The sequence below is a fragment of the Pyrus communis genome, chromosome 9 (assembly GCF_041283825.1).
Source record: "Pyrus communis isolate YQ-2024b chromosome 9, ASM4128382v1, whole genome shotgun sequence".
NCBI lineage: Eukaryota > Viridiplantae > Streptophyta > Magnoliopsida > Rosales > Rosaceae > Pyrus > Pyrus communis.
Window position 1 is genome coordinate 460,366 of NC_142573.1, and position 20,779 is coordinate 481,144.

The following is a 20,779-nucleotide window of genomic DNA, read 5'->3' on the forward strand; positions in this document are numbered from 1 at the left end:
AATGAAAGTCAAATATTTGAAGTGAATAAATAATCTTATATCGAAGGAACCCTCATAAACCAATTAAAGCAGCTGAATCCACATATTAAAATCGGTGTCTATTGAATTTATATTAAGAATAGAGAAAATAATATTTAATAAACAACTGATTGCATCACATTATTACTAACCCATTATGAGGCTAAGCCCACCCCACCCCCTTAATGTAGATAATATTGTCTGTTAAAAAAAAACAATCATTTGAGAACTAATTTAATCACATTATTATCCGCATGTGAAAGACCTTTTTTATAACCGACATTACACGGCTCTTAAAATGTTTTGAACGTGTTTAAAAATAGAAAAAGTAATATTTAATGAAAAACTAATTAAATCACATTATTATTAAATTATTGTGAGGTACTAATTATAAAATAATAATAATAATAATAATAATAATAAATTGTACAAAAGAAATTAATTATTAAAAAAATACTATTAAAATGACGAAAATACCTATTTCATATTTGATGCATTATTTTAGGTTGCTTTTGAAGTTTTTTGTTTGATGAGCATTTTTATCTAATTATTTTTTGTGAAGCTTGTGACACCAAAAATACTTTTCATTGGGCCCTTGGCTTTATGTATAAAGATAAAAGAGACGATTCTTTCTACCAAACATCAATGTATCATATTACATTATCACTTAAATTTGAATTAACCCATTAAATTCTCTTAAATCATTAAACACACATTCTATCGTTCTAATAATATATATCATAAATCATTGTACTATAAAGGTGCGTTTGTTTGCCTTCCTTAAGTTTCACTGCACTAGATTGGATTAAGAATTAGCTAGTCACATGTTTGTTGGTTGAAGGGATTAACTTTAGTGGGACTAGAGTTCACTCGCCCCGACTACAGGGCTAGCTAAAAGGTCTTAGTGAGACCCCCCATAAACCAACGGATTGTTAAGCCCATTCTCTCGTCCTGCTCGACTCCTCATCTGTCTAGACTAATTTGAAGTCACCCACCACTCCCCGCATCGTCTTCGTCCTGCTCCACGACTTCGCCAAACCATCATTCCAAGCACTGCTGCGTCCTCATAAGTCTCGCACGGCTTCCTTTTTCCATTTTCTCTTCACTTTCTTTGATTTTGTTATGAAGATTCGTGAAATTATACTGGGTCTTGATCGATTTATGGATTTTGATCGATTTTTAGTCACTAGAGCTTTTGACTGATTTCTGGGTTTTTATTGATTTCTGGATTTTTGGTCTCTTTTAACACCTATTGTATCATCATGGATTAAAAATTTTATCCATCGACAGGGTGAGGATATTTGTAAAGATGCAGTTAGAAAGGTCAAAGAAGAGACATGAGCAGTGATATAATTGTTGTGAATGTAAAGCGAGGATCCTTTTCCTGGGGATCCTGTAATTGTGTCCGTTTATCGTACATCGTGCGGTCATAAATTATTTAAATTTAAAATTCAAATATAAATAATACCTAACGAAAACTAACCGCATGATGTACGATGAACGGATATAATTGCAGAATCCCTAGGAAAAGGATCCGAACCGTCTTTTTATATTGGGTAAATTACACTTTCATACCTCAGGTTTGGAGTTTATTTCAATTACTTACAACATCTTCAAAACATTTCAATTTCATACCTTAAGTACTATTTTATTTCAAAATAATACATCCGTTACATTTTCTATCCATTAATCCTTTAAGTGCTGACGTGGCTTCCACATTTGGGTCACGTGGCTACCAAATGTGTGCCACGTGGCAAAAAGAATTATTATTATTATTTTTTTAAAACCTAGAAGAAAAAAAAAAAAAAAAAAAAACTTGAAAACGCAGAAACCCACCCCACCCCTCTTCTCCCTCCCAAGCCTCCCAACCACCTCCCTCTCCTCCACTCTCTTCACCTCCCTTCCCATCCCACCCCACCCTCACCTCCCCCGCAACCCCCCACCCCTACCCCGACCTTCTCTTATCTGCAACCCCACCCACCCTTAGCACCATTCAAACCACCACCACCAACCAAGCACCGAAAAAATTTAAAATTTGAATACATACCTCGTTGTTTAAGCCGACCAACGAACCAACGACCCACTCGGTGATGCGTCGGGGAGCACTAGGTCCGGGTTTTTTGGGGGTGGGGGGGGGGGGAGTTTTTTGGGTTTGGTTGCAAGTTTTTTTTGGGGAGGGGAGGGAGGTTGGATGTTCTTGGTTTGCTTCTGGCGGCGGCGGCCGGGGGGGGGGGGGGGGAAGGTTTTTGGGTTTGTTGGGGGTTATGTGGGTTTGTATGCGGGGGTGGGGGGTATGGGGATCATTGCTTCTCTTTCTTTCTTTTTTTTTTTTTTTTAATCAGGTTTTTTTTTTCTCCAAGTTTTAGAAAAAAAATAAAAAATTATTCTTTTTGTCAGGTGGCACACATTTGGCAGCCACGTGGTACAAATGTGGCAGTCATGTCAGCACTTAACGGATCAATGAATGAAAAATGTAACGGATGTATTATTTTGAAATAAAATAGTACTTAAGGTATGAAATTGAAATGTTTTGAAGATGTTGTAAGGAATTGAAATAGATCCCAAACCTGAGACGGTAAAGTGTAATTTACCCTTTTATATTTTTCTATAAATTGATAGAGTTTTTAGCATTAGGCAAGAAACTTGCTTTCTGATTAAATAAGTGTTGTATAGATTTACACATGGCATGCATCAGATTACTACTTTCTCAGACCATCAATTTTGAACAATTGATTGAGTGGATGGTTGTTTGTGAAGTTCGGTGTTTGTATTGCATTTTGTTGAGTGAGGGGTGCAACAGATGAAGAGTGAAATAATAAAATAAAGGAAAATTGAAATGAATGTTTTTGAGCTAAAAAAATATTTTTGTTTAGGACATAGTTCGGCACTGCGTTAAATACTTCATTATTTTTATCCTGCTTAGTCCAAGCCAAGCCAATTCAACTTAGTCCTTGAAACTAGTCCAATCCAAAATAATCCAGTATAATAAATGCCCCTTTAGATATTGGAGGGAAGAAATCAAAAGCCCATTCCCTTATATTTCCCACATTCCATGGAGTCATACGGACCATGGTCCATGGGTTGATCATTGATTGGATTCCCCTTCTTCATTATTGATTTTTCATGCAAATGCTATAATTGCAATAGCAAACCAATACTTATGATGCCATCTCTTGTAAGGGACTCAACTGCCAGCTGGACGCTTGAGATTTCAACACCTGGCAACTCATGAATGGGTGGTGGTGGGGTTTGCTTCTAATCCACTCTTCTAGATGGATGAGGATCCTCTCCTAAGTAAAAGGTGATAATCTTCCTGACCAAACTCATTGGATTGTTGAAATTTTATTCAAAAACTACAAAAAGGAAGCCTCTCTAAAAATTATAATATTGTAGTCGTTAGATAAAATTTTAACGGTCTGATAAATTTGGTCAAGAAGATCCTCACATTTTGCTCTCCCTTCTAGGTCTAGACCCATCCTTGAGATATTATATAAAAATTGATATATGAATTTTAAAAAGACACACAGGGAAAGAACAAGATTGTCTGACGGGCCCAGCAGCATTCAGCAACATCAAGGCTTAAGTGATACGGAGTTTTTACATATTACAAAGGATGTTGTTGTTAGTTGTTACAGACTACAAAGGGTTTTTTTTAAATTTTTTTAGTGTTTATGTGGACTCAGATTTGAAACCTGGCACTTAATCATTGTTCATATGGATGTCACGTTATAGATTAACGGTTGTTTTAATAGAAAATTTAACGATGAATGAAAGTGTCTCAAAATTATCACATTAGGTACCAACTGAGATGAAAAAAACTTGATGTATAAAATGTTGAAAACTAAGAAATTTTAAAGTATTAAACAGAAAATTACTCTAAAGAATAAGTCTAGTAAATTACATAGAATAAGTTTGCAGTTTATTGTAATATTCTGGTTCAATGAAACAAATTAACATAATTTTATATTATTAATTAAAAACGTCACAATACTCTGATTACACTTCTTTGACCCAAAAAAAAAAAAAAAAAAAAAAAAAAAAGAAGAAGATACTAACTTAGTGGGCCCTTATGGGGTGGGGCCTTTTACTCTAGTTTCGAACAGTTCATGGGCCATCTACAAAATCTTTCTTCTCATGGGACTGTGCTTACTATGTTGGAAGTTTACAATTGGAAATTACTCTTCTTTCCTTACCCAAATCCAATGGCATAGACAACCGAAGTAGCTAAAATTATATTAAGGGCTGACGTGTTATCTATTCAATTGTCTTTTAAAAATCTCATTCTAATAGATTAGACAAATCAAGTAAGCAAAATTATATTTTATTATTTTCTTTCATCTATAACATCTACATTTACCTTTTAGTTTTGTGCTCTTCATCCACATAAAATCTTTTACTATATAAGGATATGTGTGGTCTCATTTGCCTACTTTACGGTGTTGTAGGCAACATTGCCTACTTTGGGAGGATAGGCAACATTTGCAAACTCAAGGCCTATACAATTGGAGCTAGTTTTTGCCTATGTGACTCATCAAAATCGGTCTGATTACTTAATTGCCTATACCATCGAAGATGCTCTAACAAAAAGGAATTATATGCCCAAAAAGAGAAAAAATATGTGCTTATGTCACTTCCCTTCATCCCAAAGTTCATGCACATTTTTACCCTTCTCTTGAACCTTGAAAATTAACTTTTACATAAAAGAAATAATATTCCCTAGTGTTCAAGGATAATGGCAATGCGGTAATTATCTCTCAGAATTGTTCTGGTCTCCATGAGAATGATGGTAGAAGTAGAAGAGATTGTTCTGCATGAGATAGAGATTCAAACTTGTCAATGATAATTGGTGTGAGCACTGGATGCCAATAACAACCCAGCAAAGTGACAAAATAGTCCCTTAAATTTCTCGTAGGACAAAGATGCCTAATCCCAATTTCTTAAACAATTAAATCCATTTTTAATTGTACTTTGAAAGCAATTTTATGTGTGTTAATGTCCACCACATAAATTAATTAGATATCATAAGATATGAATAATCCCGACAAGGGAATTATCATTTTTGATGAGGTAAGTGCATGTGTGTGTGTGTTCTCTACCGTTCATAATTTAAGGGTTTAATTAAGTTAAATATACTATAATCACAACAAGCACACACGTTATGTTTGCTTCCATTACCTTGAAAAAAAAAAGAACAAAAAAAAACTCACACAAGTTCACTTTTTTAAGCATAAAAGTTCAACTTAAGCTACTTGTTAATACCCACATTATTATTATTTTTAATTTATCAACCCACATTATTATTTAATTTCTACGAAATGAAATTTACCGAATTATCCCTAACTATCATTATACAATTTTACAATGTGGATGGTAAAGGTTGAAGAATCAATGATGATATACATTACGGTCACTGCACATTACCTCACTTCTTTAATTTAATTTTGAATAATGTTAGAGAGATCAAAATTTTTAAACTAAATGATGTAGTTGTAGATGATTGAATTATTAATTAAGTGTCAACTGACGTACTTATTTTCTATTTATGACACATTATTTAGTTTGCAAATTTAATTTAAAAATTAATCTCCCTAGTATTATCCTTTAATTTTTGTTTATCTAACCTGCATGCTTTGGTGGGGCAGTCTTCTTCTAATCCGATGGCGTGGCATCGTTCACTGCTTGCGAAAGCTCGTTCAGCTTAGTTATGGGATTTTGCTAGCTCTCCTTGCTCTTTGTATGATTGACTACAATAATATGTACCTAAAGACACAATTAGAAGAGGGAAGAGGGGGGGGGGGGGTGGGTGGTGGTGGAGTGTGATATCCACACACCTTTTTAAATTTTGGCCGTTGAATTGAATGAATTGAAGAAGATCAGATGATAGAAATTAACAAAAGGTGTATGAGAAATAAAAAGAAGTGTGTGAAAAGCATACCTCTTAAAATAGCATTAAAGAGCGAAAATGTATGTTAAGCACACAATAATAAGAGTCGGTTAATTGTTCAACAAACTGCTTGATGAAATAAATTAGAAATGTTTTTTTTTGGCTCTGTGGGCTATTATTGGGATGAAACGAGGATAAATTCGCCACTACTTAACTGTGCCCTAATTTTATATTTGAACCAAATTTCAGACTTTCCTTTTTCTTTAGGATAAAGAACTGACTACTGAGTTAATTATGCTTTTCTGACTACTAAGTTATGCTTACTCGATCACAATTTGCTTTACCATTATTATATTACCAAAAGAAGTGCTTTTTAATTTTACCATGGTAGCTTTTGTAAAACAACCATCAATACTATCACACGTCGCACGATGTGATGAGAATGGTCGAAGTAGACAAACGGAAATAAAAGGTAGTGAATTATATTATGCATAAATAGGGTTACAAATTAACTTACAAACAAATTTGAGTGCAAAATGGAGATCTCCTTCTTTGATATATATATATAAATAAATATATATATATAAGTGTTATTGACACTCCAAAAATTTCATTTTACACTCCTAACAAGTGTATTTTTCTTTCCTAATATAAAAAATTTAGAGTATAGAATGAGATTTTTGAAGTGCTAATAATAATTCTTTATATATATCGACCCCTTTCTATATTACCCCTTTCTATATTGTGGATTATATATAATCTAGGACATACATATTCTCAAGCTAGCCAGCTAGAACCCTAGAAGAAAAAACAAATGATGAAACCCTAATGGAAATTTGAAGGTTACGTGTTCAATCTTTTTCTAAAAACTTAAAGGAGCTAGGTTATGTATACATATGGTCTGCTAGACAACAATATCGCTTTCGTGATGTATAAACCAGTCGACCACAACCACAAGAATGGTTTAATCAGTCGGTTTAGTTGGTCCAAAGTTGCTTTAGTTTTCAAAGTTCAAAAGCTTGCAAGTTGATATGATTATTGTGTTTCCTTTTTTACTATTTAATTAAGAACTCAGCATATATACAATTAAATTGACAAAGACCACCGATCGATTTTTCTTCCCTTGAAAGAATCGAAGTCACCGATTCTACCGCTAACTCATTGACGTCCTCAGTTCCTCTGCATGAATATATGAACGCTTTGAACTTATGCAAGCATGCAGCTTTCGGTCACTGTTGTGGGATCTATATTTAAATTTAATTTTTAATATGATGAACATAATCAATTGCTAAGAAACTTTAATTAAGGCCGTTAATGAGAATGGTTTTTATTTTTCTTCTCTTTTCTCCTTTGTGTATATGAAAATATTCAAAACTGTGTGCGCGCGCGTGTGTATATATATAGAGAATTGTTATTGATATTTCAAAAATCTCATTCTACACTCTAAATTTTTTATATTTAAAATGAAAAATACACTTATAAAGAGTGTAGAATAAGATTCTTGGAATGACAAAAACAATTCTTTATATATATATATATATATTCGTGTGGTTTGTGCTTGATATTGTGTGGTGTGGGAGAAGACCTATTGATTTGTGTGACGATAATAATGGCGGGAAGGGCGATGTGTGTGGTGGTGATTGAATTGGTAGTCGTATGTGCATCCCATCATGGAGACAAAGGAGGCCCCTCCTCTAAAGTTAGCTGTTGAAATATCATACCCCCGTTTTAGATATCCTATGAATTCAAATCTTCAATCCGAAAACAACTTTGCTTTCACTTCATATATAAGATTAATTGCTCTGTGACAAGAGATTAACTTGTATATAATAATATAGGTGATCTATATAGCAAGGGATCGAAGTAGAAGGCAGCCTATAAAAACATTTATATTGAACAGAAACATAATTCACCATTTATAATTCAAGACGACACATCAACAATGTATAAACTTCAAGATAATCAATCTACTTAAAATGCGTTATAGGTTATTAGCTTACATGCATATAAAATCATTGTACTTGTGTACAGTGGCAGATGCACATTGGGACCGAGGTGGTTCCAGTACCACCTGAAGTCTAAAAAATATACATGTGAAGGTCTTTTGAGGATCCTCCGAATATTTAGTACATGTCTTTTTGTGCACACCAAGTGTTTGATGAAATGTCTCTCGCAAGTTGCGTCGACAACACTCCATAAATTCTCCACTCATCATATTGCTTCGGCATAGCAATTTGGTTCGGTTGACGACAACAAACACTTTAAGTGTTCAACGAAATGTCTCAGTGAATAAAACTTAAATTTTATTTTAAAATTTTAAACCGTTAATATTAGAACCCTTTAAAATTCAAATCCTGAATCTACTGCTGCTTGTAAATGTCCATGGATAGATACGATAGTTACGGTAGCATGATTTACATTTTATAAAGACGATACATAGTTAGGAAGAACAATGATGAGAAATGGGAAAAGCAGCAGAAGTTGCATGCTGCACATCAAACAGGAGCGCCACAACGTCCAATTGCTGAGCTCCAATTAATAAATAGCCAGAATCTCTAACTGAATGACTCCTTTTGATAAGATCGAGATCGAGAGAGAGAGAGACATATGGACCTCACTATTATCCCCTTCTTTTGCTTTTTATTTGTTATTTTGTTTTGGACTTTTAAGTTGTGTAATTTTCTCTATCGACATTCGGATTTTTTTTCAATTTCTGTAACATGCCAAAGTTCTGAAGAAATTTCTTAAAATAAATAAATAATAGAAACTAAATCTCAGAGAAATGTATGAAGTAAATTTCATAAGGTTATATAGTTATTTAACCTCTAAATTTTATAAATTTGGCAAATATACATGTACATATATATATATAGAAAAACAGGTGATAACTTTGCACTTTTTGGTATTGATCGATGATGTTACTTGACAAATTGATGGCAATAATTTTGGATGGATGGATAAATAGATAGACATAACCCATTACCCAATTGATGGGTGGTTGAGATGCATCAATCTATCAAAATTGGGGATATTGAAAAAAGGAATCCAGTAGAAATCCAAGTGCTAAGTAGAGGCTAGAGAGGTCACCATCTATGCCATGTGCCTCATTTCCAAAATGGGTGCATTTGCTTACCGTCCTCAAGCAGTGGTAATGATTTTCATCATATTTATCATTGCTGAATATGTTTAAATTTTAAAATTTATGTCTATTCATTATACAAATTTCAGCATTTAAAATTATCTAACAGTAATAAATATGATGATAAAAAGAGCACGTCACCATCACTTGAAAGTGATGAGCAAAATGGTGCCTAGCCTCTTGATTTAGCTACACATCTAGATTTCCTTTTCACACATATCTTAACCTGCACCTCCAACTCCTTTTTCATGAAACACTCGGAATTTTAACGTGCTTATCTCTAAAAAGACATTTATGTTGCTTATGATCGATTGGGTTTGTGATAAACATTTCAACGGATTTCTAATAAAACCACTTATGAGCAGAAAAGGACTAGAAGCACTTGAATGCGTTTCTAATAAAAAAATAAAACTACAGAAAAAGCACTTGTGAACAATAGTGCTTCTCGCCACATTTCTTTGAGTAAAGGAAAATGAAAGAGGAAAGGCAAGACGAGACTGCGAATTCGGAGTATGCAACCGTTTGTTTAATGTACATGGATGGACAACCCCAACTGAATCATACGTAAGTAGTGATTTACAAACTCTAACCAAACCTCCCAGCAGCTCAAATTTTGAATTTGCAACCCAACATTGTTACAACACAGCATGTGGCTCAACTCATCTGCTCGAAGGCCCAAAGTACATGCAGATGGGTGGATTGACCTTGAAAATAGAGAGGATCGCCGACGGGATTGTCCAAATCCCATCACCACATATTAAACCCGAAGCGACTGCCCCTGCATAATCCTCTGCATCCTTCCTGTTCACTCGCTCCCATATGAACAATATCACCGTCCCAACAAACATGTCAATGGCGAAGTATGCCCCGATGTAGAATGGGACTGCCATTGCCATGGGAATTGGAATGAACTGTGATATTTTCTTAGGAGTCACATCCCTCAGAAGGTTTATAGCCACAGCTGCCACGAAAAAACCAACGCACATAGCCAAGCAATGCTTGGGGAGCTCGGAGAAGCCCTCAATACCTAGGATTGCCATTTCCCTGAATATAACAGCATAGGGTGCCTTGTATGGACCATCAGGTGACCCGATATCAAAGGCACTCCAAAACAACCAGAATGTTAACGGAGCAATCACACAACCCATGGCTGTTCCCACTAACTGGCTTATAAACATAGACTTGGCCGAGGACATAGTGAGGTAACCTGTCTTGAAGTCTTGCATGAGATCAGCTGCAGTAGAGACAATCGACATCATCACCCCACAAGCTGCTAACCCAGCTATAACCCCGCCGTCACTTCCAACTAATGAAGCAATGATGAAAAGACCAATTTTCCCATAAGTTGAAGCTAAACTCCAGTCTGTGAGGCCAGTGCCATAGGAGTTGCAGAAGGCAAGGGCAGGAGCAAGTATGTATGAGCATAGAACCAAATACCATTTCAGAGGCGGAAAGATGATTGGCATTGTTGCTGTGGATATTACAACTAGGCCCAGATATCCAGCACCGGCAACCCAGGTCGGTATCCTGTCCTTAAGAAATATTGCATCCCTCTTTTTTTGCTCCAGTGCTACTTCTGAACTCTCATCACCTGCTTATAGCACAAATCAAAAACCTATTAGTCTGCAGCATAGAATAGGTTAACCTCATAATTAAGATGCATGCAAACTTTAATCTGTTTACACTATGCCAAGTATAAGATGTTATCCCCTCTTCTTTTCTTGACAGGTTATCTGCTAACATGAGGCAATATCACACCAATCAGATGTTTTAGCCAATAAAGGCCGCCACGAAAAATTAATTTGGTTCAAGGAACCTACAACAAGTATAAATTTTTTGTCTTTCTTGAAAATACCTAATACATTTAAATACTATAGAAAACTCAATTTTAGTTTCTATTTCTAGCACGATACACTGCCTGTGGTAAATACATTAGATTTTGTTACAGCCATAATTGACAGTAAGAATTCAGCCAGTTATGCTATTATGTCACAACTCAAACAAGATTACTAATATACAAGCATTACTACAGGAACATACAGTTCAAACATCAGTGCTGTGAACACATGCCTGCCTATATGGGTTCAAACCGTTTAATGTGAAGAGTAACAACATTGGCATTGAACGAACAGTGACAACATTTTCAATGAATATCAGAGACCATGTAAATACTGACCTAAGGCCTCTTTGACAACAGGAAGGTTTCTCTGTTTGTTACTCTTATTGGATATTTCCTTGAGAGTAACGGCTATAATCTTGATCAAATTGTAGAGACCATCCCCTAGGATGAGGGCAATAGCTATGAAGACCTGCAAACAACATAATGGGTAAGAAAACATGGACGGAGCCAACGAAGGCTCACCGGGGGCAGATGCCCCCACTCAAGTACTTCCCTTGTTAAGTTGCAGACCACAGTTATATAATATACATGCGTTATCTTTGAAGAAAATATATGTATCTAATATCCAACTTACCTTCATACTATTTATCCTCTATATCAAATATTATATGAGCAAAAATGCTCTTGTTTTGTCATTCAAACCAAAAAACTCCTCTCCCGCCTATCATGTATTAATATTTTTCTCATCACTTTGCCACTTTCCACTACTATACTGAAATTTTTGTAACATTGGAATTGTGATACATCATCATTTGAAATCATCCCTATTATCATATTGGGTATAAGCCATAATATAAAAAGGTTTTCTTAGTTGTTTTTCGGGTTGCCCCCACTAGAAGAAATTTCTAGCTCCGTATATAGCTTTCTGAGCAAATTAGATGACCAAAAATAATAACTATGAATGAGTGTGTAGTCAACCGTCTATGCTCCCTTACTCTACCTCTAGGTCTTTGTCATAAGAAATGCAACAAAATCCGTATTAAAAATAGTTAAACTACAGTACTACACCCATGTAATTAGCCTAAGAATCAAGGTAGTGAGCCTGAAATGGAAATCGAAGCATAATACCTTATATCCATAAAGACCTTTGAAATCATTGCTACCAAGGTCAGCTGGATACCAGACCCCAGAATACTGGGATATTAACGGCCAAAGAAAACCCCATGATAAAATAGCCCCCAAAAGAACTGAGCAGTTGACTATGTGAGGGCATATAAGACCACATCCAACATATGTTGGACTGAAGTCAAAATAAAACCTGCATGAAGCCAGTTATGTAAAACATCAGCAACTTCACTGCTGTACAAATATTGTAGATCTTACTAAAACGAATGCCACTTCCTTAGAAAGCCTTTTTATTTGCTTTTGTGGAATTCACCATTCATAACTAGGGAATCCAAAACACCAATTCTATTCTGATTTGATATTTGTTTCATCCCAAAATTGGTATGAAAATAATAAAAAAGAAAGGAGCCCCACTAGCTCCACCAAGTAGTATTTGCCGCTTTCTCAACTTATAAACAAGGGGTGAAAGAATGTCGAAAGGGAGAGGTTGGAAAACTGAAGAACCAATAGCCTTACGTGTTCTTAAATAGTGCCAAACCAAAGCTAGGAAAGTTGTCAAATCCACATGAATCTCCAATACCACTAAAGAACCACTTGAAGCAGCTCCAAATTAGACTTATACTTAAATACTTCCCTAAAGCATGAACTTGCTTCCTGCAAAGTAAGATTATGACGGTGTTAATTTAAAAGATTCATTTAATGCATCTGTTTTTATAAAAACAGACACAAAGGGATAAAGTAGTTTGAGACAGAAGCTTTACCCGGCAAGCTCTGCACCACTCTTAGTGTGGAAGCTATTTATCAACATTGCCGTGGCTGTCCCACTGGGATATGTTAGTTTGTAATCCAGGACCATAACCTGATATCAGATTAATAAAGATGAGATAGGATACATTAACAAAAGACAAGTATACAAAAAATACCATAATAGGTAGCCAACGGGCACGTTAACTTCTGTCATAAAAAAGTCCTAGCCAACGAACACACATTAAGGAACAACTGCTTCTATCAAAGGGTCTAACAATTATCGCATAACTGAATGAATCGAGATGCCAAGATCAACTTAAAAAGACGATTCTTTCGATGGAAACGCCAGAATCAATGCAGTATTCAGTTAGAAAGTTAACATCAGTATTAGCTCAAAGTCAAACACATAGGTAGCACCCATAAGACATCCATATCCAGAGAAAAAGTAGTCACCTTGCGAAGCGGAACAAGGCAAAAAATGCCAAGGAAGCTGACAACAAACATGAAACCACTCATCCACCACAAGCTCGGATTAATAACATCTTCAGCCCGATTACCAGGGTAATCAGAACCAATTAGGTTATATGTTCTCTCATCCATGGCAATCAAATACGAACCAAACCCGCCTGACAATTCATTTCACATTGACAAATTATATGACTACACAAGATAAAAGAAACACCAATTTTCCATGACTAACATCAAAATTAACTAACAAAAGTGGGACAGTGAGAGCTAAGAACTAGCTAATCAGTTAATTAGTAATGTGATAAATACTAATTAGTGAAGAACAGAACAGAAGCAATTAGATTTACCGCTAAAAGCGAGGCCATAGCAGGCAACGACGCAGGTCTGGATGACGGTGTTCTCCTGCCTGGTAAAGGGGGCAACTGAAAACCCTAACTTTCCCAATAATCCAGTCCATGACTTGACGAAGAAGAATCCGAGCAGCCCGGCGGCGACGTTCAAGGAGGGGATAATCCCGACCGTCAGATTGAGCTTGTGGGTGATGATGCAGAAGAGGCTTCCGAGCACGGCGCTGACAACCAGCCCTCTGATGGTGATCTGGTCCTTCCATTCGGGGATTCGGTCGTCGGAGTCGGAGTCGACGGCCTTGATTTTGTCGTCGGAATCGTGAAGCAACGGCTCTGATATCTCCACGGACGCTCCTGATGATTCGGTCCCCATGACTGTGAGATGGTGATCAGACGGTGTGGATTGCTGGGATATGAATAGGGATATATTTTTTATTCAATCGAGGTCAATGGATTTTCGAGGGATGGCGTGTGGGGAGGCGTGCAGTTGCAGAGACGTAGCTGGACAAGGTACCGGAGGCGTTTTGAAAGTTTGTTGAAACTCAGTTTATCCAACCAATCCGGACGCGGGTAAATTTTTGTTGGTCCAATTAAAATATGCCGCGTGTCTCGCCCCATCATGCTCGCTGTATTTTGTCATCACCTCTGAGCTGTTTCAAGGATAATGTACATTGTGAATGCTATTTTATCATTTTGTTTTTTGCGTCGAGAGAAAAACTTATGTAGGATGTTTGATTACGTTAAGCTAAATGTCTTTTGTTGGGTTAAATTATGTTAATTTTTCTTGAGGCGATTTCGATGTGGCATTCCAAACTAATGATATAATGAAACGTGCAAAAGTTAAAGCACACAACAGTGTGTCACTAGTTCGGGATGTCATAAGGCATTCGAGTATAGATAAGTTATTTCTCATTTGTAAGACACCTATCATAAAAGTATAGAATAATATTGTAATTTAGTCCTACCAAGCCTCATATATAGAACCACTTGATGTGAAAGTTATCATAATATGTCAACGATTTCAAATATCTTTTCTATGGTAGTCTTGATATGGTTTCAAGCAAAAATTTACGCAGTGGATCCGACCACATCATAAGTAGGGAAGTTTGCATAAAATCATAACGCCCTCTATTTTGATCCACTCAATCTCACACTACTCAAGTATAGTTAGTTCGTGTTAACCCCCATTCTGCAAATTGGAAAAATGTTAAGGTGTGTTATTAGCACTTAGAGAAAGTACTCTTTTGTAACCCAATAGAAAAAAAGGTTATGAAAACACAAATGAAGATGTATTCAAGAAGTGCAAGATGACTTTTACGAAACTCTGTAACAACTCCCAAAAAGATAATATAAGTCCAACACTATAGGGAAATGCAACCATCCATGATGATAATCCATTGCCTAGAAACCAAATTGGTTTTATCCACTAATTAAAAAATTAAGATGGCCCAACTAGGATTTGGATCCCATCCGGATCCAAGTTGTGAGGATTTTAGGGATCCTCACATCTTAGCTGTTTATCATATATCATACGGTCAGAAATTATTTTAGATTTATTTATTTAAAATTAAATACAAATAATGCCTAACGGAAACTGACCGCATAATGTACGATGAACGATCATGATATGAGAATCTTTAGAATCCCACCGAAGAGGGTCCGGAGAGGATCCTCATCCGCTCAACTGCTCTCTAAGTTGGGGTCTTATCATATCATGATCATGAACAAGTTCCATGCAAATAAGAACGAACTTAGTTTCAACAATAACAATAGTGATGGGTATGATCATGCAGTAACTCCATACCATACAAAAACAACAAAGAATATGAACCAGACCAAAAAACAGAAACTGTCCAATCCAATACTTTTCCAAAACTACTGGATTGGAAGTGTTTGTTGTGGTGTATGGAAGGTGAAATGGGCTGTGATTGTCTGTGTCTTTGGTCCTCCAAAAGTAGCTAAAAATAAGGATACCCTAAAACTAATGGTTGGTATTTTGACAGATTTGGGCAAGCTTGTCTCAATTATAGAGGGTGACTCATTATTCACCAGTCTTGTCCCAAAAAAGGAAAACAAAACGAAACGAAGAGGCTATTCATATTACGGGTTACTTCCATGTGCAGAACGTTTGTTTTTTAACACAATATCGAAGACATAACAATAGAATGTCCGGTATATAAACCCACCGGACTAGCACGATACATCTCTTGCATTTGCATAACAAATTCTGCAACTATCAATATACTTTCTGCCAAAGCAGTTATATTCAATGCTTTGAAGCGAATTCTTAGACTCGGTTTACATGCATAAACTATGAATGTACTTTCTGTAAAGGACTCTTCCTTTCTCTTCGATGAGAGATTTTTCCATGCATCCGGAACACAAGGAGGTACACCTCATGTCATTGTACGAGAGATTTTTTTTTTTCCAAGTGTTCATGCACTTATATAATACCATATGACGTATGTGTCCGTGTTCCAGACACAGTAAAAAATCTCTCTTCTATGCTTTATCTGCCACGCGTAACTACCGAGCCCACTTGTAAGACAGTAAGAGGTCTAATCGAGGATGTAAGCACGAAGGGCTAATGGCTTTGTCTCTAAGCCTACAGCAGCATTACCCTTTCCATAAATACTTAACTTCCAGAGATGCGTGCGGGCCATGCTAATATTTCTGGGCCAGCAACCTTGACCTGCTGCCTCCCCCATCCATAAGATACTTGGACATGGTAAACAAGACAACCGGTCGAAACCAAACCTCGATCAATAGCTACTGACGTCAAAATTATAACTGCACGAAAGGTTTAGATTACTGGTATTAGTATTGTTATTAGTACAGTATACAGAAAGAAACAAGCAGAATTGCCTATACCCCTTTTCCCCTCGGGTGCATCGTTGCGATACTCCAAACCGCAATTGTTACGACGTTTATGGAGATTTATGTGAAACATTATTACACGTTGATTAAAGCTTACATACGACTTTACTAATATACTAATGCATACTCGAACCACCCTTCAATTTGTTTACATGATTTGGCCTTGACAAGAATAGCCAACTACAGTCTTGTATCTTTCTAAATGTTTCTCTCTACTCAACCATCGTCAGATTCTTCTAGCAATCAGTGACTTCCACCTGGCTTGGAATTCCTAAAGAAAAGAAGTTGTTCTGCCCCTCTTCCTAACATCTCTGTTTAAAGCCAATCTTGCATGCAAACTAATATAACATCAAGACCTCAAAGAAACACGAAAATGAAGGTACGTGTACACTCGAACCAAATTTATAACGACAGTTGTTTTCAATATTTTTGACTTTATCTTAGCATTACTTGCATTGATGCAGTTATTACAATGGGTGCACTACAAATTTCGGCACGGTACCATTGAGCCTCGCAAGGATCTCAGTAAGTAATGCTAAGTAATGTACCAAGAATTCACATATAATCAGGTTACAAAATTAGCATAACAATCGACTTTGCTATATTATGCTGCAGTTAAGAACTAAGAGTTCATCGATTTTACATAATTAACGTGAATAACCGATATTTGAATTCTGCTTGTCCAAAAAAATCTCGGAATCTCAAGAAAAAGTTGGAAACCAAGTGGTCTTACGACCACGGACCAACTTATACTAACTAATGAAGTCATTCAGCCATCAGCTGACAGTTTATTTGGCGAGCAGTGCAGCCACTGAGATGACGTGTTTATATGCACAGATCAATCCTTTCTTCCATTGTTATTTTCGGACCTAATTCTTTGTGTAACTAACTTCAGGGAACCCTTTTGTTTGCCTTTTCAGCTCAGCCATCACTTGATGACCAAGATGCCTATATGAAGTCAAACTTTGGCTCCAGATACGGATCTACATCCTTGCAGCCACCTGCAAGAGACCAAGAAAAATCTTTTGCTGAATCTGAAGCCAAGAGAGAAGAAGAAACATCTGCTACCATCTCAGACCTGTTTCATGGTTTTCTCACCATTGGAACTCTTGGCTCAGAATCAAGTATCAATGAGCCTGAAACACCAACTTTTGCGACGACTTTAGAGAACTTAACTCAGCAAAAAGCAGAGGTAACAGAGAACGACTTGAAGCTCATCAGCTATGAGCTAGAGAAGTTTCTTGAGGCTGAGACAAAGGAAGAAGGGGTCTGTGCATCATCAGCAAGGGACAGTAATGCTAGCTCTATTACACTCAGTGGCATGCAAATGGAGGAATCTGAAGATGAAGAATACTGGACTGCAGCATATCCACTCAAAGGATATCTCTTTGGGTCCTCAACTGAATTACCAGAAACAACAATGGAGGCAAAGAAAGAAAAGACATCACTGCAAGAGCTGTTTGACAGGACCAAAATCACAACTGATTATAAGGAGAAAAGTGAGATTGAGGAGATAGAAGTCAAACATAAGCATAGATCTGCAATGGGGTTCATGAAGAAGATGATTAAAAAATTCCATGCTTCTTCAAAGAGATCTTCCCCTTCTACAGGTGGTGATGCAACTGATCCTGTTTCCATCAAGAAGAAACTTGGTGAGGCATCTGATTCTCTTTCAACCAAGAAGAAACCCCGTAAGGTTGGGTTCCTACAGCTAGATCTTCTCAGAACAGTGCATCTGATGGCTCTTCATCACACACACACACAAATACACACACACGGAGGTACATAAGTACATGCACACAGAGAACAGTTAAACAATATATAGTAGTGTTTCCATTAGATGTCTTCATCAGACAACAATCATTCTTTTAATAATTTGTCCCAAACTGCCTGGTGCAGCCTTCACTTATATTGGGAATAAAAAAAGATAAAACTTCACATTCAAATTTATTGTGTCTTACATGCAGGTCTTACGTATGTTCCATAGAAGGATCCATCCTGAAAGCTCTATAGCTGCTAGAGAATCGGTCAAGTCCGAGAAATATAAGAAGAAGAATAATTCCAGTGCAGGTAGTGGTTGTAATGAAAATATGATGCTCATGGGGGGAGACAACGGAAGGTTCCCTGACGGGGCAAGGGCAAAGGAGGGGACTGAAAATTGTAAAAAATTCATGAACTTTCCCCAATACAGGCAGAGTGGCAGCGGTTCTAGGAGAAAGGGAGAGCACTGGATCAAAACAGATGCAGAATGTAAGTATCACTTTTATGCATTGCTGACATAATTTGATTTAGTCCCCACAGGTTCTGGCAAATCAAGTACAGAACACCAAAAATCCAGGAGAACAAAAAGTGCACAACATCTAAGAAAAAGTTCAAACTCTACCATCAGCCTTTTCGAAAAAAGAAACTTTAAGAGAAACCACAATGAACTGAACCTATATCCTACTATTGTACAACAACAACAACCAAGCCTTATTCCACTAGGCCTAGTTTGGTACTGAGTTGATTCTGAAAAAAGTGGCTATAAAAAAAAGTTGGGAGCTTGTTTATGTTTGGTAAACATTCAACTTCAGCTTTTGTTCACAGTTTTGGGTGAAAAAAAGCCAAAAACACAAAGCTGCAAAACGCAACTTTGGAAAACCAACTTTTTTTTCACATCTGTTTTACATAAAAATTTATCAAACACTATAATACTGCTTTTTTTTTTTTTTTTTTTTTTCAAAAGCACTTTTACAAAAAAGTTTACCAAACACTCTGCTGCTTTATTTCATAGCTGCTTATTCTCACAGCACAGTAGAATCAGTTTTTTTTCAAAGCATAGCAATACCAAACCTAGCTGTATGAATTACTCCGTATTTTTTCTTACAGTCTCTTTCAAAGTCTCTATATCCTACTGTTGTACTTCTAGAAAATGATTTTTGAGGAAAGGAGCACACATAAACTTGGAACAAACAAAAGGAAATGAAAAACCCAAGTAAAAATAAAAATTATCTGTAATATGACATTAACGTCCAGAATACATTAACCCAAAAAACAATGTTTCTGAATACATTGTCATTTCATGAAAGAAAAACTCGCTCGGATCTATCTAGTCATTTCGTAGCAAGTTTTTCCACATAAGCACCACATTATGTACTCAAGGTTTGGAAAAACTGAATCTACTATGAATACATTTAACAGTTTTGTACTATTTGCATTTTGCATTGCAGACTTGGTATTGGAGCTGTAGCAACCACAGTTGTAAGAAAAGGACAGTGGTCGTCCTTTGTGTCGGGATGTCAATAGTGTGCTTTGTAATATTATCTTTCAGTGTGGACGTATTTGTGAGTGAGCGAGTGTTGATGAATCAAGCCAAAAGACAAGAAATATTAGATGGTAATCATCTTTCTGCAGTGTGCAGATGGACTTGTGAGTCTGTTGACAAAGTTTTATCTCAATTTCGCAATCAATCATTGTGCATTTGGATTTATATTTAATTGTCTCTATAATCTACGCCTTTCTTCCTTCTTTTATAGTTTAAGTTTCATTCATTTGTAACAGAATATTATTCACACTTTTATCAGTTGCTGTCATTTCTGTCTCGAGGTTTCTCTTTCAAGATTTCTGTGTCTTAATTTCTTCAGATTATTCTTCATTTACGTCAAGACCACCTTTGTCTCACGCTCATGCTGCGAATTTGAAACCATCTTTTATCGTGGCATTACTTTGAATTCTGGTACTCATGATGGTATCTGGTAAATTGTTGAAAAGCAAAAATGCTGTATACAATTCTGATGAATCATCCTATATCTATTAAAATGATTGCATACAATTGGAATATATATTTGTTCACATTATTAGATTTTTGCATACAACTAAAGATATATTCTGCTCTTCTTATATGTCTCATCACGTGATTATGTCACGTAATTTAAAGAGATAGGAACAATGGAATATATTAAAGAATATTGTCTTTGATGACTTATATTTTGCTTACCAATGCTGCAATGGCAGCATGGTTTATATACAGTTTGCATATACACGCATGCAATAAACAACAATAAAGGTGGCAGAAACTAAACAACAATAAAGGCGTCAGAAGCCATGTGATTGTCTGGCTGGGAGTATTCCTTCTGTTGTCCAGGTTGTACAGCAGCTAGTGGGATTATTAGTGGACAGCATTAGCTTCATCATCCCCCCGCAAGCTCATGAGCGGACGACGAACGAGCTTGGACTTTAAGAAATGAAAACGATCAGCAGATAAGCCCTTGGTGAATATGTCTGCAATCTGAAAAGTAGTAGACACATGATAGACATTTAATGACTTTGCCGCTACAAGCTCACACACAAAATGA

At 36.3% G+C, this 20,779-nt stretch overlaps 2 protein-coding genes across 4 annotated transcripts; one reads left to right on the forward strand and one right to left on the reverse strand.

Annotated features, from left to right (window-relative positions):
- Positions 1 to 9,411: 9,411 nt before the first annotated feature.
- On the reverse strand, positions 9,412 to 14,215 carry LOC137739838 (putative metal-nicotianamine transporter YSL6). 3 transcript variants are annotated; one of them, XM_088699831.1, is made up of 7 exons: positions 13,569 to 14,215; positions 13,207 to 13,379; positions 12,768 to 12,865; positions 12,523 to 12,660; positions 12,010 to 12,199; positions 11,218 to 11,350; positions 9,412 to 10,635 (listed from the first exon to the last, which is right to left on the reverse strand). In XM_088699831.1, the coding sequence occupies exons 1-7, from the start codon at positions 13,939 to 13,941 to the stop codon at positions 9,701 to 9,703; spliced, it is 2,040 nt and encodes a 679-aa protein (XP_088555957.1). In that variant the 5' UTR covers positions 13,942 to 14,215; the 3' UTR covers positions 9,412 to 9,700. The 3 variants fall into 3 exon arrangements, with proteins under 3 accessions (XP_088555957.1, XP_088555958.1, XP_068335660.2); XM_088699832.1 differs by having other exon boundaries at positions 9,412 to 10,632; positions 13,569 to 14,136; XM_068479559.2 differs by having other exon boundaries at positions 9,412 to 10,632; positions 11,203 to 11,350; positions 13,569 to 14,089.
- Positions 14,216 to 16,903: 2,688 nt separating this feature from the next.
- Positions 16,904 to 19,894, forward strand: LOC137739053 (protein LAZY 1-like). Its single transcript, XM_088699402.1, is given in 4 exon segments — positions 16,904 to 16,984; positions 17,341 to 18,141; positions 18,413 to 18,695; positions 19,655 to 19,894. Coding segments are annotated over 4 exon segments (1,185 nt in total). The 3' UTR covers positions 19,675 to 19,894.
- The last annotated feature ends 885 nt before the right edge of the window (positions 19,895 to 20,779 follow it).